General features: G+C 48.1%; 1 protein-coding gene across 1 annotated transcript in view; it reads right to left on the reverse strand.

The window, feature by feature from the left end:
- Positions 1-21,717, reverse strand: part of MCC (MCC regulator of WNT signaling pathway) — a 275,349-nt gene that overhangs the window by 12,353 nt on the left and 241,279 nt on the right. The window contains exons 13-15 of the mRNA XM_030817748.1: positions 15,241-15,475; positions 10,816-11,022; positions 5,238-5,338 (exon numbers count right to left, since the gene is read on the reverse strand). Coding sequence (XP_030673608.1) covers positions 5,238-5,338; positions 10,816-11,022; positions 15,241-15,475 — 543 coding nt within the window. The remainder of the gene's footprint in view (positions 1-5,237; positions 5,339-10,815; positions 11,023-15,240; positions 15,476-21,717) is intronic.

Here is a 21,717-nt window from a genome sequence, read left to right on the forward strand (position 1 = left end):
ATTTAGGGACCATTTAGAAGGAACAGCTGAAGACATGAGAGTTGGAGTCATGTACTTGGCTGAGTAAACCATAATCCCTGGCCTTAAAAGGACTCTCTTTCTGTGGGGAGAATGAGGGTTACGGAGGGGAGTTGGGGGTAGAACAAGGCATATTAAGAAATGAGCAATGAAATGTTCCATGAGAGAAGGAAATTCATGGCGCTACGAACCAAAAAAAAGTGGGAAAGGGTGTCATTTCTGCTGGGAGGTGGAGGAAGGGAACATCCAGATCCATTTTACAGATAGCTTTAAGTCACGCTGATGTGAATGTTTGAGGAATGGGATTGGGTGGGGCGAGGACAAAAGCAGATCCAAGAGTGAAGCCCCAGAGGCGCAGAAGAGGAAGAGCAGCCCCACGGCAGGTGTGATCACGCTGACCAGACAAGGCCCTCGGGCCACTGGATGTATCCTTACAGGGCTCGGGCACACAGCCCTGTCTTCCAGCAGCGGCAGCTTGCCTACTTCTTATTCAGCAGAGCGAGGAAAGGAAGCTCTCCCCTGATGGATGAGTCAGGGGCATCCTGTCCCTGGACACAACGGCCACTGTGATTTGTCGATTGCCTTAACGTGGCATTTTACAGAACCATCTGGCAAACACGCAGACACAGGTGGCATGTCCCAGTTCCCTGGAGGGCTGGGTGCAGCCCCTGGAGGGTCGGTGACTAAATGACTGCAGCCTCCTGGAAGGCAGGGCGCCGACTCCTGCAGTTAGTGTGTGAGGCTCGCCCCACCCTACTCCTGGGTAGAGTGAAAGGCTAGTGCCTGTGAGGCAGCACCATGCTCTGCTCCTCACCATGGCACAGGCGATGTACCATGGTGAGGAGCAGTGCACCTACTTCCTGCCTCCCAGCACTGAGGAAGCACAGATCCTTACTTTAAAAAGATTTTTACTTATGTTTTAAAGACGGGATCTCGCTATGTTGCCCAGGCTGGGTTTGAATTGGCCTCAAGGGATGCTCCTGCCTTGGCCTCCCCAGTAGCTGGAACTCCAGGTGTATGCAACAGCACCTGGCTCACTCAGATCCTTACCTTTTTATCAGCATGACTTAGGCTGACATATGCCATTGCTTCACAGCTCTGTGTGTTTAAGGAAGTCCGCCTCCCACCATGGCACCTCATTTGCCTTCTGCACTGACAGACTAAGACATGGCTGTTTACTGGAGGCACAGAGGTTTCTCACTGCCCAGACCAGCCCCACGGCAGGTAGTCTTCAGATAAACGAGTGGGCTCAGCTCACTCATCTGCAAGCAAGCCCAATGCTGCCAGCACATGTGGGGTGCAAGGGGTCCCCACAGAGAATGTAGAAACATGCAGACTTCCCCACTGCCTCACTGTGTGACCTTGAGAGATCACTCAGCCTTGCTGTCCCACTCCACACCCCCCCGCCCCCACCCCAGGATCACATGGAGAGCAGCACCTGCTCCCGGCTGCCTCCCAAGAATATGATGGAGATGAACTAGTCTGCTCCTCTCAGCTGTGCTCGGGTCCCCAGGGCAGGCTGCACAAACACCATGTGAGTACAAAAAAGGAGTCATTTCTGAAAATTCCCTTATTTAGCTGCCTTTTTATAGATCACTTACTTGGTGGAAAGATCAGTCAAATTTTACTAGGACCAAGGGTGAGAGACAGATCTGAGATGGAGAAGGTTTTTACAGCACACAGGCTGGATGGACAAGAGTGAAAACAAGATACCCTGATAAGAAAACATCTCGTGTGCCAGACTGGAAACCTGGTCATCCAGATGGGGTTTTATGGCAATACCACGGCCAACAAACTGCAATAAATGTTCACCGAAGTAGGGGAACGAAATCAGACCAGATGGGAGTTATACATACAGTAAATGCGGGGTGGCATGTAGCCCTGGTTTTGTTCCAAACAGAAGAAAGTTAGGAGAAGACACACTGAGAGAGCCAGGGCTGGGTGACAAGGGCTGGGCAGGTAAGGGGAGGTTGGGTTGGGGACAGTGTCATGACCCAGAACCAGTGACTGAAGTGTCACAGGGCACCTTCCCTGAGATGGCTGGTTCTCCTTAAGGACAGCCCATGGCTCGGCCTCTTCCTCCTCCCTCAGCGACATCTATCTTTTCAGTCTGGATGCCTGTGCCCACAGGTTTGGTGTCGGGCACCATCCTTTTTTCAAGGGAGAAATATTGCTGAAAATGCTGGTAAGATTCCCCCAGCTGACCTCAACCATAAGCTCAGCTGGGATTTAATACCTTCAAAACAGGTGTTCGTTTCCATTTGATTTTTTAAAATAAAAACCTCAGGAATCATTTCATCAAGGTATATAATACAAACCCAAACTGCAGCCCTGAGGTGTGTATATTGTACCCCCTCATGAAGTGATGACCCCAGTTTCTAAGCTATATTTACAGTATCATTATGTTATTTTCCTTTTTCCTTTACCTCTGTAAGTTTGTTCTTGGCTCCATCCATCTGGGTCTTGATTAGAAATCCATGCTAACCAACTTAAGGCTGGTTATTGGAAATCCATTGTGACTGACAGAACAAATGAAGTCTCTTTATATTTAGTCAGCACAATCTGCATCTTCCTTGTGCCAGCAAAGGCCTCTGAGGTTTGGGGAATTTGAAAAACTTAAGGGCTTAGCTTACAGATACAATATCCAAATGGCTCCCACTGGAAATAGCGAGTGGATTTCCATCCCGTGTTTCTGGCACAGTTAAGTCATTAGGATTTGTTGAGGGCATTTTTCTGCGCAGCTTTCCTCTTCCCGCCCCAAGCAGAGCAATTACCATTTAACTGCACGGCCAGAGGCTCTGGCAAAGTACAAGCAGAGCTATTACAACTTGGAAGGAAAGACAAAAAGTGACAGTAAATCAGGAAGGTAGTGAAGTTCCCCACAAGGCAACCTTCCATCCACCATCAGCTTGGAGGCCATCCTATAAACAGGCATGCTAGATCAAGTTAGCTGACTGAAAATACACTGTAGCCTTCCCCTCCAACCCTAAATCTCCAGAAATGGCAGGAAAGACTTTTAAAACCCCTGAGCATCTTAGAAAGGAGTGCTCTTTGTATATCAGAAACCATGCTCAATCATAAAAAATGAAAGGCAGATGTTTTCTTCTTCCTGAAAAGAAAACCACAACGCAAAATGCACACAGAAAAATATTCTGCAAAAGGAAGAAAGGGATTCAGAGGTGCTCCAACCAGAGGTGTTGGCTACCAGAACAGGAGGGGACCAAATGCTTGGGTCAGATACGCAGACTAGAGGGCTGTTATTAGCAGGGAGACACAGAAAGCCCAAGAGACAGCTTCTGATACGACCCAGCTGACAGCACTTTGAAGGACCTGGGTGCACTTTCTGGGTTGCAGACTGTAATAAGGAGAAGCAGGACTCTCAAACAGGATGGCCGGGCACAGTGGCTCACGCCTGTAATCAAAGCACATTGTGAGGCCAAGGCGGGTAGATCACCTGAGGTCAGCAGTTCAAGACCAGACTGGCCAACATGGTGAAATTCTGTCTCTACTAAAAATACAAAAAATTAGCCAGGTGTGGTGGCATGTGCCTGTAGTCCCAGCTAACTTGGGAGGCTGAGGAAGGAGAATTGCTTGAACCTGGGAGACAGAGGTTGCAGTGAGCCAAGATTGCACCACTGCACTCCAGCCTGGGCAACAGAGCGAGACCCTGTCTCAAAAAAACAAAAAACAAAACAAAAAAATCTCTCTAACAGGTGACCTAGGAATTTAAAATATAAGAATGAACACACAAACAAGAACCACTGAATATTTAAAGAAAGCAAACACCAAGAAAGAGTCACAAAACTCAACTATGAAAAGAACTACATGTGAAGAAACAGAATTAATACGGCAGACAAAAAAGATGAAGGAATTTAAGGGCCAGGCAGGGTAGTGCATGCCTGTAATCCCAAAATTTTGGGAGGCCAAGATGGGAAGATCACTTGAGCCCAGGAGTTTGAGACCAGCCTGGGCAACATAGGGAGACCCTGTCTCAAAAAAAAAAAAAAAAAAAAATTAGCCAGGTGAGGGGGCATGCACCTGTGGTCCTAGGTACTTGGGAGGCTGGAGTGGAAGGATCACTTGAGCCCGGGAGATTGAGGCTGCAGTGAGCTGTGATTGTGTCACTGCACTCCAGCCTGGGCAACAGAATGAGACCCTCTCTCAAAAAAAAAAAAAAAAAAAAATTTAAGCATTATAAAAATCCTCAAGGAGATGCATATCACTAAAAAAGAGATGACAGATTTAATCACCAAAATAAAAAACTCAACATATAGGTCAAACATCACAATGAACCTAACTAAAGAATAAATTAGTGAGCTGGAAAATTGAGCCCAAAAATCTGTCTCTCCAGAACTGCAACTATCTGACAGGGCAGCCACTAGCCACGTGTGGCTCTTGAGAACTTGAAATGTCTGAATTTGAGATACGCTGAGGTGTAAAATACATACCAGGTTTTGAAAACTTAGTTTAAAAAAATTTCATTAATAGTTTGAGAAAATATTGACTGTATGTTAAAATAATTTAGACATATTGTGTTAAATAAAACGTTATTAAAGTGAATTTCAGCTGTCTTTGTTCTTTTTAATGTGGCTACTAGAAAATTTAAAATTACATATGTGGTTCAACATTACATTTCTGCTGGACAATGCTGCTGTAGAACCCAGGGCAAAAGCAGTGATGGAAAGAAGGTATGAAAAGTGGAGATACGGAAGACAGAGCTAGATGAATCAGCATCTGTTTCTCCTTGCAGGAGGAGATAAAGAACTGGGGGGCGGTGAGGGGAAAGAAACACTGAAATAATAGAGGAAAATTTCCCAGAACTAAATAAATACACAAGGCTTTTTCATGCTACCAACGCTGAAGGAAAGTATTCCTGCTGAAGCTGGAAACAAGGTAAGAGTGCCTGTTTTCACTTCACTAGTTAACACTGCACCGGAAGTTTCTAGCCAATGCAACAACATAACAGAAAGGGAAAGGAAGAGGAATTTTCTTATTCACAGATGAAACAATGACTGCCTAAGTGCTGTCTCTCAAGTGCTCTCTCTCCTCACTGTTTTGAAAGGCCTGGCACCAACAGGCCTTCTCCATTTCTGGCTTCCAAGACATGGGTAAAGCGGAACACATCAGTACCTTCTCCTTTTGGGAGCAGCAAACAGAACTCAGAACAAAGCCTCCATGCCCAGGATAAACACCAGCTGGGGTGGGGAAAGGGTGCTTACCGACGAAGGGCGTTGGTGAACTCCGCAGCCAGCTCATTCTCGCTGCACGTTGTCCTGAGTTCAGCTAGGGACAGAGCTGGGGAGGCAGCATCAGCACACTCCTGGCAACAGCAAACACATTCCAGTTAGGCCTGAATCCAAGCCCATAGCACCCTGGAAGCCTGCAGCAGAGCACGGTAGGTGGCTCGTGCAGTGATGGCAGCAGTGTGGGCACCGGGTGGTGCCCTCAGGTCATGCCAAAGGGGAAAGCCTGGCAGCAAGCCAAAGAGCCCCCTCTGCTCCCCGACCACTGGTTCCTTTTGCAGGCTGGCCAGTGCGATGGGGATGACATCCAGTATGCTCTGAGCAGAGACTGATGCCAGGCACCGGTCTGAGCATGCCATATGCATTCAATTATTTAATCTCCACAAATACTCTCTGAGGCAGGAACTATCATTATCTCCATTTTACCAAGGAGGGAATGAAAGCACAGAGAAGTTATGCCACCCAGTCACCAGCTAGGAAATGGGGGAACCAGGATTCAAACCCAAGCTGTGTGGCCGCAGATCAATCTCTTGACCACTAGGTAAAGCCTCTCATAATCATACAAGACAAGTGAGAAATACCCACGAGTATCCTTTGTGCCCCATCCCACGTCTCCTTGGGAGAAAAGCAGACTCCTTTAGATTTAGGAGCTTTGCTAGGTTCAGTGTAATCATCAAGAAAACCCAGCAGAGGAGGAGGAAAACAGAAGTGCACCCCACCCCATGGATTAGCATTAGACAGGGACCTTGACATCATCTAAAGCAAATCCTCCCACCCTGCAGATGAGGAGACTTAAGAGCCAGAGCTCCAAATCCTATAGTTAAGACTATTCAAAGCAGTGACCATGCCTGAGTGCTCTACATTCCATGCACAGAGAGGACAGCAGCCACACTACACAGTAACATGGCCAGGGGAAGGCATTCATCGGATGATCTCTCAATGGACATGAGGAGCTACCGAGCTACAGGCCTGAGAATAAAAAGCTTGTGATCTGTTGCAGGAGATGGAATGTAAACAGATTTTTTTTTTTTTTTTTTTTTTTGAGACAGAGTTTTGCTCTTGTTGCCCAGGCTGGAGTGCAATGCCGCGATCTTGGCTCACTGCAACCTCTGTCTCCTGGGTTCAAGCAATCCTCCTGCCTCAGCCTCCCGAGTAGCTGGGATTACAGGCATGCGCCACCACGCCTGGCTAATTTTGTATTTTTAGTAGAGATGGAGTTTCTCCATGTTGGTCAGGCTGGTCTCAAACTCCCGACCTCAGGTGATCCACCTGCCTCGGCCTCCCAAAGTGCTGGGATCACAGGCGTGAGCCATAGCGCCTGGCCATAAACAGAAAATTTTATAAGATGTGAGCTACAGAGAGGCACAGATTCAGTGCTGCAAGTCCAGGCACGTGGTCTCCTGAGGCAGTTCCTTGGCAGTGGTGCTGCGAACACCTGAGTGCTCTTCCCTCTGCCATGCCCTCCACCTGGGCTGCCTTCCGCCTCCTCTCCACCTACCTGTGCTCAGAGACCCAAGTCCCCTGTCCACCCTTGGAATCTGTTGAGATTCCCACAATATGCTTACTTTTTGTATATTCATTCCCATTTGATGTTAACATTTCATGAGACTCCTTAAAGACAGGGACTGCTCTGTCTCATTCATGGTGCCTCTCTCTGAATATACTTGGCAGTATCTGGTGCACACAGACAAGAATTTCAAAACCTAATGCAACTTGGGTAAGATTTGGAATCCAGCTGTGCTAGTTGGAGGGAAGTTTTTAAAGAAGCATAAGCACCCACCCAGTGGAGCAAGAAAAAATGTTCGAGACTCAAATGTGGCCCGCCAGCTACTTTATCTTTAGGATAAGAATGGTTTTCCTATTTTTAAAATCATTTAAAAAAGTCAAAAGAGTATTCTGTGACAGGTAGAAATTAAATGAAATTCAAATGTCAGCATCCATATGTAAAGTATTACCAGAGGCCAGGCACAGGGGCTCACGCCTGTAATCCCAGCACTTTGGGAGGCCAAGGCAGGTAGATCACTTAAGGTCAGGAGTTTGAGACCAGCCTGACCAACACGGTGAAAACCCATCTCTACTAAAAATACAAAATTAACCAGGCATGGTGGCGCACACCTGTAGTCCCAGATACTTGGGAGGCTGAGGCAGGAGAATCACTTGAATCTGGTAGGTGGAGGTTGCTGTGAGCTGAGATCGTACCACTGCACTCCAGCCTGGGCAACAAGAGTGAAACTCCATCTCAAAAAAAAAAAAATAAGATAAAATAAAAAATAAATAAATGATTAATTAATTAAATAAAGTGCTACTAGAACACAGCCGCGGCCCCTGGTCTCCCTGTTGCCTCTGCTTTTGCACTAGCATTGGACAATAGCAAAGCTGAGTGGCTGCAGCTGCACCCAAATGACCCACAAGCCCTACAACATTCCCTGTGTGACCCTTCACAGAAAAGTGCTGACTCCTTCTCTAGACGTTCGCCTCATCCAGCAACAGCTAAGACCAGAGGAACAGCCTAGATGGGAGATTTTATTCCAACAGTAAATGGATCTAGCATTTGAAACGCAAGATAATCAGCTTATTTCATTACCTGAAAAGCACAACATACTCTTATAAAGGTTCTTACTCTAGTGTTAAAAAAAAATCATCTGGCCTTTTCCGTAGGAGAAATTTTCTTTTTTTTTTGAGACAGAGTCTGACTCTGTCGCCCAGGCTGTGGTGCAGCGGCGCGACCTTGGGTCACTGCAACCTCCGCCTCCCAGGTTCAGGCAGTTCTTGTGCCTCAGCCTCCCAAGTAGCTGGGATTACAGGCGCCTACCACCATGCCTGGCTAATTTTTGTATTTTTAGTAGAGATGGGGTTTCACCATGTTGGTCATGCTGGTCTTGAACTCCTGACCTCAAGTGATCCATCCGCCTCGGGCTCCCAAAGTACTGAGATTATAGGTATCAGCCACCACGTCCAGCCAAATTTCCTTACTTTGAAGCCACTCCACATAACAGTGTTTCACCCAGTCAAAATAAATACCAGGAACTATGGGAAAATGCTCAGTTCATGGGCCTTCTGGCAAGAACCTGGTAACTCCATTTCTACCACACCCTAAGAACACACACAAACACTAGCGCTCTGTCTCTTAGGCTCTGTCCTTAACTGACTGCTAACAAACTCAAAAGGCAAAAAAAAAAAAAAAAAAGAGAGATTTTTGAAGGTGTTTGTATGGAACCTCATCTTCCCGAGCCCCAGATACTTCCATGTGAACCCAGATACAGCACCGCATGGCTGGTGCCCACCTGCACAGCCTGACTCACCTCCCCCAGCCTTGGGCAGATGGCGTCATAGTGCACTTGGCATAGTGACTTCTCTAAAGCCCAAACTGTATCACATCATCCTTGCTGAGGACCCTTCCATGATTCCGCACGGCCCTCAAGATAACTCCAGCCAGTGCATCAGTGCCACTCCCCTCCGGGCCGTTGCACGTGCTGTCCCATCAGCCTAAGGGCACCTCTTCTCTCCCCTGGCCCTCCACCTGCCCCTCTTCAACAGGCTACCTCCCACTTTCCACTGGGGCTCAGCTCGGAAGTTCATTTCTTCCAGAAAACCTGTCCTGAATCTCCAAAGTGGACATTTGTGTCTGGCTTCTGTCCTCCCATGGTGCTAAGAATTCAGCCTCGCATTGGGGACATTCTCTCACTGCTCTGCGATCATCCGTTTGCCCACCAGTCTCCTCCTAAGAATGTACATTCCTGGAGGACAGACTTTGCCTGTCTACCACAGAGCTGCCTCTAGCACCCTGCCTTGGTTCTGGCATGCCGTGAGCGCCAAATCACATTTATCAGCTGAATGGATGAATAAAAAGCAGCCAGGCTCTTGGGAGGGCTGTCCTGGCTGGGTGCCACAGCTGTGTCTTGTCTTGGCTCCTCAGCAAGTGGGAGGTGGGGAAGGGTGTAGCTGTGGCCATTTGTGAATCATGCTTCAGAGTTCTTAACTACGTAGGGAGTGACAATTCACTGTCACATGACATCAGTACTGTTCCTTCTTTCCCAGGTACATGGCTCTCCTGGAGACGATCCTGCACTTGTGCTATGAGAAGCCGCTTATTAGACTAGCAAGTTGGCATATGTCTGCGAGTCCTGGGTCTGAAACAAATGGGGGTCAAGAGAAGCTTGCATTTATTAAGAACAGAAAAATATGATGCACAGAATATAGAGGACCCTTGGACAAGGGATGTAACTCTTTAGAGTCTGCAGTTGTTTTTTTCCCAACGCAGTATTTGGAAAATTCTGAGATACAGGATAATGGAATGAAATTGGATTCCAGAAAAAAAACACCTGGGGGCTGATAAGAGAGTGAGTTTGCAAAATTCTATCACCAGACAGCCCGCTTTCATATGATGTAGACTTCGTAACCCAAGGCTTCCTTCCTCCTCCTCTGCCGGCAGGCTGCCTCCTGCTTACCACCCTGTGACGGTAGCAACACCAGCAGGAAGCAGTCAAGGAGGAAATGCAGTGGAAAGGAGAGCCCGTTAGTGGATCTGGGCTAAATCCCAATTCTACCATTTATCAGCAGTGAGACTCCTCACTTCTTTGAGCCTCATTTTTCTCATGTAAATGGGGATAACTATTCTTTCCTCAGACCTGTGAGACTTAAGGGCGATAATAAATGCAGTCATTAGTACAGAGGTACTGTAGCTCCCCCTTAACTGCGGTTTTGCTTTCGGTGGTTTTGGTTCCTCAGGGTCAACCATGGTCTGAAAATATTACATGGGAAATTCTAGAAATAAACAGTAAGTTTTAAATTGTGCACCACTCTGAGCAGCGTGATGAAACCTTGCACTGTCCTGCGCCATCCCACCTGAGTTGCGAATCATTCCTTAGTCCAGCATAGCCGCAGTGTGGACACTCCCCACCCATCTGTCATTTAGTAGCTGTCTCCATTATCAGATCAACTGTCGGTGTCACACTGCTTGTGTTCAAGTAACCGTTATGTCATGTAATAGCCCCAAAGTGCAACAGTAATGATGCTGACATATTGTTATAATTGTTCTATTAATGTTTTATTAGTTGTTTATCTTTTACTGTGCCTAATTTATAAATTAAACTTCATCACAGGTATGCATGTACAGGGGAAAACGTAGAATATATAAGGGTTCAGTATTATCCGTGGTTTCAGGCATCCATGGGGGATTTTGGATCATATCCCCTGTGGATAAAGGGGGCACTATTATACCAATAAACCAACAAATGAGGGCTGCCATGTGACAGAGGATTAGACAAAGGAGGTGAGAACAGTATCAGTGGACAACTGCAGAGATCACCCCTCTGATGTGACTGTGATATGTGAAAAGGTTCAACTATTACATAAAGTGAGATTTGGTATTTCTAAAATGTAGACCTGGTTTCATTACACTCAAAATGTCACCTTCTTAGATACCTACGAATGGCCTGCATTTCCTATGCAAATAAAAGAACTGAGGCAGCAGGGCGGTGAGGTGTGGCCAGTGGTCACTGGGCAGTCAGGGAGGCCTGAGCCTAAGGGTGTCCCCAAGCCACTCCGGCCCTACCTTGCTGGGTTTGTCTTTGCCGCCACTGCTGGTGGAGCTGAGGGATCGCATCCGCTGCTCCTTCTGCTCCTCCACCTCGGACTTCAGGTGCTCAATGTGCACCAGGTAGGCCTGCTCCTGGGCCTCCCGCGTGCTCAGCTTAAGCTCCAGGGCCTTCTTCTCTTTCTCCAGTAGGTAGAGCTGGGCCTTCAGCTCAGCCATCTCCTCCTACAGAGCAAGGAGCACAGAGCACATGAGGCACGCCTGAACTGAGAGCAGGCTGGCTGCTGCCAAGTGGTTGGGTGGCGGGGGGGTCCCCGGCTATGACCCACAGGCCCATGGTAGAGTTATCACTTTGAAGTTGAAGTCTGCAGAGGCTGAGCTGCACCTGCCAGAGGCTGTAAAGTCACCTATCCATGGAAGACCTCTTCTGGCCAAGCCACATCCATTTCCCATTTTGGTTTCCATAGCACCAACCACATATTTAACCACTCCCACGGCACCTTTGTTGCCCTGTAGCTGGGCCAGGCAGGCTGCGAACGCCTGCAGCAGCATCAACCTCCAGCTCTTGCCTGCTTCTCAGGGCCCAAATGAAATCAATAGAAACAGCATCCTTCACAGGTGACTGCTCATCAGACAACTTCTAAAAGTATCCTAAGAACTCAAATGAGAGTGATGAGGGGAGAATAAGAAGTGAATCCAAAGTAGGTCAGTGCCATCCTGGGACCAGGAGCCAATAACAATGACAGCCACTAGCCTTTACTGAGCACGTGGCACTGTGCTAAGTGTTCACATGACGTGGCTCATTTCATCTTCCCAACCTGGGGTAGGTATTGCAACTATCTTCATTGACAGATGGGAAACTGAGGCACACAGAAGGAAATCCCCCTGCCCATGGCTACTGGGTAAGCTGTGGAGCCACAGATTGCAGCCGAGCTATCTGGTCCAGAGCTATACTGCCTCCCTCCCTTTAAAGGTGAGCCCACGCATGACTCTTGTCCCCGCACTTCTGCGGGAGAGTGACTCCACAAGCCCATGGCCACCAGGTCCAGCCTTCCCAGCCCACCTTGAGATGGACTCACCTGAGGTTAGTTCAGATTCTCACCACCCCTGAAGTGACCCTTCTGAGGTAATAAACCACAGGCCTGGTGCACTCTCCTGGGTAAGTTGGACTGGGAGGTAGGTGTTTTCACTCTCAAATGTGGGGAAATAGCTAGAGGACACCCCTTGAGAGGCACGTTAGTCAATGTGCTCAGTAAACTACTCAGAACATGCCAACCTTCTTTCCCCTAAATATCAGACATAAAAGCCAGAATGAAAGGTGTGCCACGCCCAGAGCCTTCGGATCTTTTGCCACTGGAAGCAGGATTCTGAAGGTTCTGGCAATACTGCATACTGAGCTGATGTGATGGTTGCTTCCAGAACAAACACATAAATGCATGCTTGAAAGAAGGAAAGAGAAACCTATGGGTGCCAGAAATGAAGAGGGAACTCTGCCAGAGAGAACGGCAAGGAGGGCGGGTGATGGCCAGCAAGGCATCAGACTGTCCTCAGGCCCTCCATCCGGGAGCTTAACATTACCCAAGGCCAGGGCCATGGCCTCTGAGGCAGAGAGCCACAGCTCAGACTCCTACGGGAGCAGGATTCTCATCAGGCTGCCCATAAGACACTAGAAAACTTCCTTTCTGGAGACGTGGCAAGTAAACTTCTCATCTCTCAGGCTCTGGGTGGGAAAAGAAAGAAAAATCTCTTGAGGAATTAAACCTCAAGCCTGTGTCTTGTGTAGGTGTGGTACAGGAATCCTGAGCCAAGAACTTAATAAGAACTAGTCCTAAACCTCAGAAACTGATGAGTCCCAACAGATGTAAACATAGAACCACTGTGTAGGGACATCTGCAACCCAGGATCCACAGGGCCCCACGGAAGACAGTTTCCACGGAGGATGAGCTCGTGCTTGCATTCTCTCCCCCTACCCCCACCACCGAGGAAATGAGAATGAATCAGCACTGACGTAGATTGAGAATGAGCGGATGCAAAAAGTAAGAGTCAGCATTTACAAGAAGCAGAAATAACAATGTGGAAAACTAGAAAAGAAAGATTTAAAACAAAGAGATATAGGAGTCATAATGAAGGGATAAGACGTTCAAAAAGGAAGAGAAGGCCAGGCCTGGTGCCTCACATCTGTAATCCCAGCACTTTGGGAGGCTGATGTGGGTGGATGACTTGAGCCCAGGAGTTTGAGACTGGCCTGGGCAACAGAGTGAGACCCTGTTTCTACAAAAAAATAAACTTAAAAAGTCAGCTGGGTAGGGCAGTGCATTCCTGTAGTCCCAGCTACTCAGGAGGCTGAGGCAGGAGGATCACTTCTAGCCCAAGGGCGAGGCTATAGTGAGCCATGACTGTGTCACTGCACTCCAGCCTGGGCAACACAGTGAGACCCTGTTTCAAAACAACAAACAAACAAACAACAACAAAAAGAAGAATGGATCTGAAAAGGAACCAAGCAGATCATCTAGAAATGAAAAGGTATTACAAAAAACAGAAACCTGAATTTCTCAGCAGTTGGATCCCAGAAACTGGTGAAAATCCAACATAACCTGCTGGATAATGGATTTGGTATGGGTGAGCACACATCCCCAAGCAGACTGGGAGGGACTCAGAGGAAAAGGAGATGACTCTGATGTTTAGCCTTCAAGAAAGTCATAGGGAACCAAGCCAGAATGCTAGCAATGGCTGCCCTGGATCATCATATTATGGATTGTTCTCCTCCCAGCTTTTCTACTTTTTTAGAAAATTTCTAAGATCAGTACACATTTTATTTCCAAGTGGCAAAAGGAGTATTAGAACTTTTATTCCAACAAAAATGTCTTTCTTGGCTAGAATACCAGTAAATTTATCATCCCACATGTTGGCCAATTTTAAAAAGGAAATCCTTAGTCTTTGGCCAAAAGAAACACAATGTTTGGAATAAATGATGGAAGGGTGGCCTCAGGGCTCGTGCCACAGGCTGCAAGAGTCTGCAAAGAGGGCTCCCGGTTGGGGGAAAAGTCACTACGATGATGGACCCAAGGCTAGCTCATAAGCAACAAGAGGTGGAATCAGCCAAAGCAGCCTGAGGATTCTCCAGAGAGAGGCTGGGATGGGAGCTGCATGGCTGGATGAAGATGAGCCAGTTTGGAAATCATGGGGGTGGGGGTGGGAGGTGAGATTCCAGCATCTGTTACCACCGCCTAGTGTCTTCCCAAACTTCACCCAGATTCTAGCTCAAGAAGCTCCCAAGGACAGGGCTGTGCTGAGTGAGTCACCCCCGAGGGTGTCAGGATGGCTGCTGCTGCCAGCTCCCCTCCACTCTCCAGAGATGGTGCGACCAGGGGGTTGTTTTTCTCCCTGCTGCGGACAGTACTGATCCCAATAGGAGCCATTAACTCTGCACTGCCACGACCCACTCTGGCTTGCTAGACTCCAGTTCCTGACCGGTCCTGAACTCAATCTCTGGCTCTCTTCCCCTCCCCAGAGGTCAGGTGGCTGAAAGTCCCAATCCTCCATCACACATCTGGTCCTTCTGGTGACCAGCCCACATTCTGAAGCTGTCTAGGGCCCACCATAAGTCACCTCATCAGCATCACAAAGACACCCCCAGCTCAGCAACAAACTCCAAGGGTTTCTCAAACTCTGTCCCAAAACCAAGGACAAATATCAGATATGGTCTTACTTATACCACAGCTGCCTTCTGAGAGCAGGTACCAGGTAAAGGGCTGGCGCCTGGCACTCCACACCAGCAACAGGCAAAGTGGTGTCTTGCTGTAGGGATGACAGTTTAACTTCTTCCCAGTAGGGGACACCAGCTTTCCAAGAAAGCGCCCTTCTGTAGAAATGCCAGCAGGTAGATATCTCCACTAGCAGCTGAAGGGCCCAGTGTTTCAGATCCACTGAAACACTGACGTCAACAGCACTGTACACCTTCACTGGAGGGCACTATGGTCTGAGCAGGCTCGACAATGCACCAAATGTACAGGGTGTCAGGAAACTAGGGCTCTTGGCCAAACTCTACAACTGGCCTCACCCTGTTCTCCCCCTGCTGGGAGTTAACATCAGCATCAGCAACCCAAGACATATTTCCAAGCATTCTTGAGATTAGGGGTCAGTTTAGATGGACAGAGGCTCCACCCTGCAGAGGTCTGACCTGGCTTCTCTTAGAGGATGAAGGGCTCCAAAGTTGGGCTGGGACACCCTGAGAAATCCCTGAGAATTCAACTCCCCTGTCCAGAAACACCCAGCCCAAGCGACCCCCAGACACAGTGAAACCAGCTCTGTCTACAAACAAGGGTCTGGCTCTTCTCTGAGCAGGAGGGGTTGATTCCTCCTTCTCTGCTGCACCTGCTTTCAGAGGTTGTTTAGATTTCCTCCTGGTGGCAGCCTAGCGCACGGGACCCACCCACCACATACCTTCATGGCCATGAGCTCCTGCATCAGCACTGCGTTTTCCAGGTCCAGCCTCTGGCTGTCTCCCCGGGGCTTGACGTCATAGCTGAGAGGATCGATGTGGATGCTTTCCAGCTCCAGCATGGTCAGCTTGACCGCAGCCCTGTCATTCTTGAGCTGCTGGATATAATCCTTCAGCCTCTGCTCGTCTTCTTTAGTGAACTCGGTGTCGCAGCTACTGGCTGTGGAGCTGGTTGTGCTGAGAAAAGAAAGAAAAAAAAAGACCCACCACCCTGTGTTATTCCAAGTCATGGCGAATAGATCTTTTCTCCTCACTCTTCTCCACATTCCCTCTCCCCAGTGTGATTTAGATGGTAATCCAAAAATAAGTTTTCTTCACAGCATAGGAAAATGATACCACCTTTTAGGAAAGAATGAAGTGTGAAGAATAACAAATGCTTACACTCCCTGATGCAACACTGTGGACTCTAGAAATGAATTTCTAAGGAAATAATTCCACAGAAACAAAAAGATACACATACAAAGGAACATAATCTAAAATACAGTTTAGTGATTTATCACACCCATCAAAAGGAGGGAAATCATGTGGACATTACAGCGATAATTATAATATGTGAAATTATACTGATATTGACAATGGTGGTGATATTTTGAGGAAATAGGTTAAAAGATATTATATATGTAATAAAAAAGACACTCATGTGGTCAGAACTTAAAAAAGGTATATTTAAGGCAACAAAAGCTGAAGCACAAAACTCCTATGGCGTGATCCACAGATGCGTGTCACACCCTCACACGTGCGTGCAGGTGTCCCAGGCTGTGGCAGCCGTCCCTGGGGAGCAACACTGAGGGGGGCTCTTTTGCTGTGATTACTTCTGTTGTTTGCAACACATACCATGAAAAACATAGGGGTGCATAACACAGCAATAACCACTTTGGGAGTGGGGTACCCCCAGGCCTTCACAGCATAGTCGGAGTATAGTGTCCACTATAGGGACTCGGGCGGGCCCAAGGGCCCTTGGCAGCCCAAGGTGAATGATGACCGGACAGGGGGCCCCCAGCTGAACCCCAGGCCTGTGGCAGCCTGGGAAGGTTTCCAGGGGACTAAACCACCATGAAAGGGGGAGCACCACCAGAAAACGGAGGCCACGGCTTTCAAGTGGGCTCTGGCCTTTTCCAGCAGTGGGCAGGCTGTTCCCTGTGCCTCCAAATAAGGCCCACTCCACTCGGTCGAGGACTGTGAGGCCAGTGTGCACCGACAGCAGTTTCTCTGCACTTGCACTGGGCCTCCCTAGGGGTGACTCGCCCCTCATGGAACTGGTCTGAAGATGGCAGAGGAACAAGCAGAGGCCTACTGACCTTGTATCAAAACACGCCAGGCTGTGTTGTCATGTCTGTTGCTATAGATTTGGAAAGTGAAGCTCAGAGACATTAAGTGGTCAGCCGAGTCATGCGGCTGGAAAGAGGTGCAACTAGACTTGGGCCGCAGCCTCGTCCCACAGCCCTGTCCTTGTCCCCAGAATCCTATAGCTAGAAGCTATGCCAGGGGCCAGGAGTGATCTCCACAGGCCGCCAGATGCCACAAACCCAGGCTTGCCCTCCTCGTCTCACACTGCAAAAGGGTAAAAGCCAGGACCCCAACTCAGTAGCTGTAGTCCCCACAGCCTAGATGTGAGTGAGGGCAGGCCCACTCTTGTACATGACACATTGCTACGAAGACAAGGCTTCCAGGGAGAGAAAAGCTGAAGAGAGATGGTGGCTGGAGCTTTGCTGTTCACAGGAGGAAGAGGCTACCCTAGGGCTTGGGGTGGTCTTCAAGTCAGAGAACCCCTTCTAGAATGGGAAACTCCTGAGCACCAGAAACCCTCTGGGGCTGCGTCTCACTCCCTCTGTCCCATCAGGATGGGTGGGAAGTCCCTTGGAGATAAGGCGAGCAAGATCAGCCTGCCCATTAAACACCACCTCTTCAGAGGCTGTGCCGGGTAAGTTCCCATGTCAGCTGGGCTGGGCTATATGTGCAGTCGCTTGGTCAACCACCAGATTAGGCATTGCTATGAAGGTGTTTGTTACATGTGATGACCATTAAAATCAAGAGACTACAGGGTGACTGTTTCCATACAGTGAGTGAACCTCATCTAATCAGAGAGGCCTTAAGGGAAAAGACAGATCCCCCAAGAGGGAAAAAATTCTTCCTCCAGACAGCTTTCAGACTCAGGATTGCAACATCAACTCTTCCCTGGGTCTGTAGCCTGAGCTGAAGACTTCAGATTTGCCAGCTCCATTATCAAATAGGCCAATTCCTTAAAATAAATCAGTTTGTGATTTACTAGATATCTATATCAAGAGATCGATCTTGATCTCTCTCTTTATATCTAGATATAGATCTCTCCACCATATAGACCCATCTCCTATTGGTTCTGATTCTCTGCACTGCCCTAACAGCAAAGTGCTACCTTTACGTGTGACCCAAGCATCTTACATACTTTGAATATTCCCTGTCTTCTCACCTCTAAAATGAAGGTAATTATAGTACATGCTTCATAAAGTCAGGGTAAGGAATAAATGAGGTAAAATTAGAAGTGTTTGTAATAGCAAAGACATAGAATCAACCTAAATGCCCATCAGTGGTAGACTAGATAAAGAAAATGTGGCACATATATACCACGAATACTATGTAGCCATAAAAAAAGAATGAGGTCATGTCATTTGCAGAAACATAGATGAAGCTGGAGGCCATTATCCTTAGCAAACTAATGTGGGAACAGAAGACGAAATACCACGTTCTTACTTGTAAGTGGGAGCTAAATGATGAGAACACATGAACACAAAGAGGGGAACAACAAACAATGGGCCTACTTGAGGGTACAGAATAGGAGAAGGGAGAGGATTGGAAAAAATGACTAATGCATACTAGGCTTAATACCTGGGTGATAAAATAATCTGTACAACAAATCTCCATGACATGAGTTTACCTACGTAACAACCCTGCACATGTACCCCTGAACTTAAAAGTAAAAAAAAAATTAGAACCGTTTAGAAGCACTCAGTAAATGCAGAAGTTATCATTCATTTATTCAAGAAAGATTGGAGTGCTTACTATGGGGTCCTGGAAAAATCCCTGCCCTCAGGGAACTCATATTCTAATAGAGGAGGCCAGGAAGTGAAATACACAGTCCATGAGATGGTGAAAAATGAAGCAGGGAAGAGGCATGGGGAGTGCAGAGTGGGCATGAGGTTATTATTTGTGATTGAGCTGCAGGGAAGGCCTGCGTGATCCAGTGACATTAGGGTGGACCTAAGGGAGGCAAGAGAGGGAGCTACGTGGATGTTTGCAGGACACAGTAAATGCAATCTAGGCAGGGAGTGTGGCCAGCAGAACGAGATGGTGGCTGAAGCAGTCAGGCAGGGGAGACAAACAAGGAGAAGTGGTCAGAGAGGGAGTGTGTGGGAGGGGCCGGGTGCCAGGTCATGCAGCATTTTATAAGGGCTGTGTCTTTTTCTCTAGGATTAGGATGGAGGCCATTGGGGGTTTTAACAGGGAGGGACTTGGTCTGCTTTATTGTTATAACAGGATCCATCTGGCCTCTAGGATGAGGAGAGATGCAGGGAGGCCAGGGCAGAGGCAGGGGTGCACCTCAGGAGCTACAGCAACAATTCCAGGGAGAGATGGTAGCAGCTTGGAGCAAGGTGGGAGCAGGGAAGGCAGGGAGAAGGATAAAAATGACTACTGATCATCAACATTATGTTTTCTCAAGCTGTATTTTAAAAAGGATGAGAGGGTTCGAGAAGCAGCACCATCCTGCAGCTGCAACACTTCACGGGCTATTCCACAGTGAAATGAGGCAGCTCAAGGGAAGTGCAAAGACGGCAAACCGTGCCCACAGCAGAGGGCACTGAGGAGCCGGGCTGTGCATCAGAGGACACATCCAAAGGACCCTCAGCATCTCAGCGAATGCCTGGCTGCCTGCAACCTACTCAGCGGCAGGCATGCCTCGTACAAAACCCCCGTGTAGAGCTCGGGAGCTCACCTTCACAGATCGTAAACGCTGATGTGGAGGGACAGACATCTAACGTTCCACAGGAGAATGAGCAACAAAATTAGAGCAAACTCAAGTACTGGCACTGTGTGCAAAGCATTCTACAGACAGGGCTCAGGGTGGAGATGTGCTCACAGCCTCGGCATGTTTAGACAGCGTGGCGCTGGCAGACAGCAGCACTTCTCTTCCAGTTACTTGGGAGGTTTCAGGAATGAAATCCTTCCTTGTAAAGCTGGGACACAAGGCGTAGGGTTTACTTACACCTCTAGTCTTTCCTTTCACTAAAAATTATTTTGAAAACTTTCAAACCTATAGAAAAACACAGAGTAACCAACACCTGTGCATCTACCATCCACAGGACACTGAGGTATATTTTCTCCAGACTACATTTTGGGAAATATAAATTTATACGTGAAACACTTTGTTGACTTTCATTTAAAATAAAAATCACAAAATTTAAAGAGTGGTAAAAGCTAGCATTCTCTAATTACCCTGCAGGAACTGAAGTGATACTATTTTGGCAGATTTTTCATTTAGCAGGACTGGTCTACCCCAGCAGTTCTCCAAGAACTGATGCGGGCTGGCCCCATCAGCAGCACCTGGGGACTTGTTAGAAATGCACATTCCGGGGCCTGCTGTCAAGACCTCCAGAGTCACGAACTCTGGAGGTGGAGCCCAGCAATCTGTGTTTTAATATATCCTCTAGGTGACTGGGATGCACGCTTAGGTTGAGAAGCACTGGTCTCCCCCTCAGGCTAAGTGGGCATTTGCTCAGTAGCCTGTGAGGTGACTGGATGCTCCCAGGTTTTCTAGGTAGAGGCCACAATGCTCCTGGCTGCCCTGGTGGGTGTCAGGGTCTACGAGCAGGTCTCTCATGTCAGTCAAACCTGGATAAATGTTCCTCCTCTGCCATTTCCTTGCTTAATGGCCCAGAGTGAATTACGCAATGTTTCTGGGCTGCAGGAAATAGGAATACTAAGGGTTCCTGCCTAAGTTGTGGAAAGGATACGGCAGGCCCTGAAGCAGGCAACTGGTGCTGCCACACAGCACCTGTCCTGTGGGAGGAGGAGGGACAGGTGGCCACTTTCCTGATGGCGTTGCCAACAGCCCCACAACACCTAACACCAGACTCAGAGATCCCCTGAGCTGTTGGCCACCTGCAGGTCAGCCAGAATCCCTCCATCCCAGGGAGAACAAAAGCCACCAGTGGTTGAATGGACTTGAGAAATCACCTAGCCCTGTCTGGGGGAACACGAACACAGGCAGGCAGAGACTGCCAGGCGCTGCCACCCTTAGGGCCCGGAGCCTCGTCCATGTCAGGCAGGGAAGGCTTTTGTTTCACCCTCTTTGCTGTGAGTATAGTTTTCAAAGAGGAAGGAAATAAGAAAAAAAAAAAAAAAAGATCTCAGTCCACAGATCTTACCCTGTTGGAAGCACAGAGCTTTAAAATGCTTTTAGTGGAGAAAGTTTAATTTCAAGATAAACCTCACAGCCCCTCCGGCTTCCCTTCTCCCGCTTCCAGGACAGCAGTGGGGAACAGATCAGGCGAGGTTAATTACAATTCTGCTTTGAGCTCTTAACGTTTCACTGCGGAATATGATTATGACAATGGTAGGGGAGGGGAAGCCACTGGCCTTTTCTCTGGCCTCACAGACAAAGGCGCTGGCGGTCTCCCGAGGGCCTGCTGCTGGCTGCTGGGCAAGGGTTAAGTCATCCATTAACTCTCCCGGCTTGGAATGCTGGATGATCTCAGTTGTCAAGGGGGAGTCAATCACTTTCTGTGGCTACATTATTCCTCCTCTCCAGAATGGGAGCCTGTCTGTGTTCTCTGAGTGCGACTATGGGGGAAGGCTAATGACAAAAACCCTCGCCACACATGTGTGTCTTGCTCTGGCTTCTTGAGGAGCTAGTCTAGGATGTGTGGGTTTCTCCTTTCCACGATGCTCTGCTGGAGCTCCCGTCACGCTGGCTTTCCTCTGCATCTGTTCATTGCCAGCAGCTCTTCCAGCACACAGCATACGGAGCAGGCCTGTAGCCTAGTGGGAATGCGGGGCTGGCTGGTTCGGGACAGTTCAGGCTGACCCACTCTCCACCTACCCTGTCCACTATAGGAGAAGCTATTCAAACCAGCTATCGACGTCAAATATCCTCTTTTCTATCCCTCTCCACTATGCCCCACCTCTGTCCTCAAGACAGCTCCCCAGTCTGCTCATTAGAAGAAAAATTCATTTTTCATAGCCTCCTCAGCTTGCCTTGGCAGAAGGCTAGAAGGACATTTCTTTTGCCTTGAAAATGCGTGATGGCATTTTCCTTAAGTTTTCATCAACATCTTACCTGGCCCCAGCTAGGATCTGATTTCTATCAATGAGCAGCTCATTTGTTTTGTTTGTTTGCTTTTTTTTTTTTTTTTTTTTTGAGACGGAGTCTTGCTCTGTTGCCCACG

This window comes from Nomascus leucogenys, chromosome 2, assembly GCF_006542625.1.
Source record: "Nomascus leucogenys isolate Asia chromosome 2, Asia_NLE_v1, whole genome shotgun sequence".
NCBI lineage: Eukaryota > Metazoa > Chordata > Mammalia > Primates > Hylobatidae > Nomascus > Nomascus leucogenys.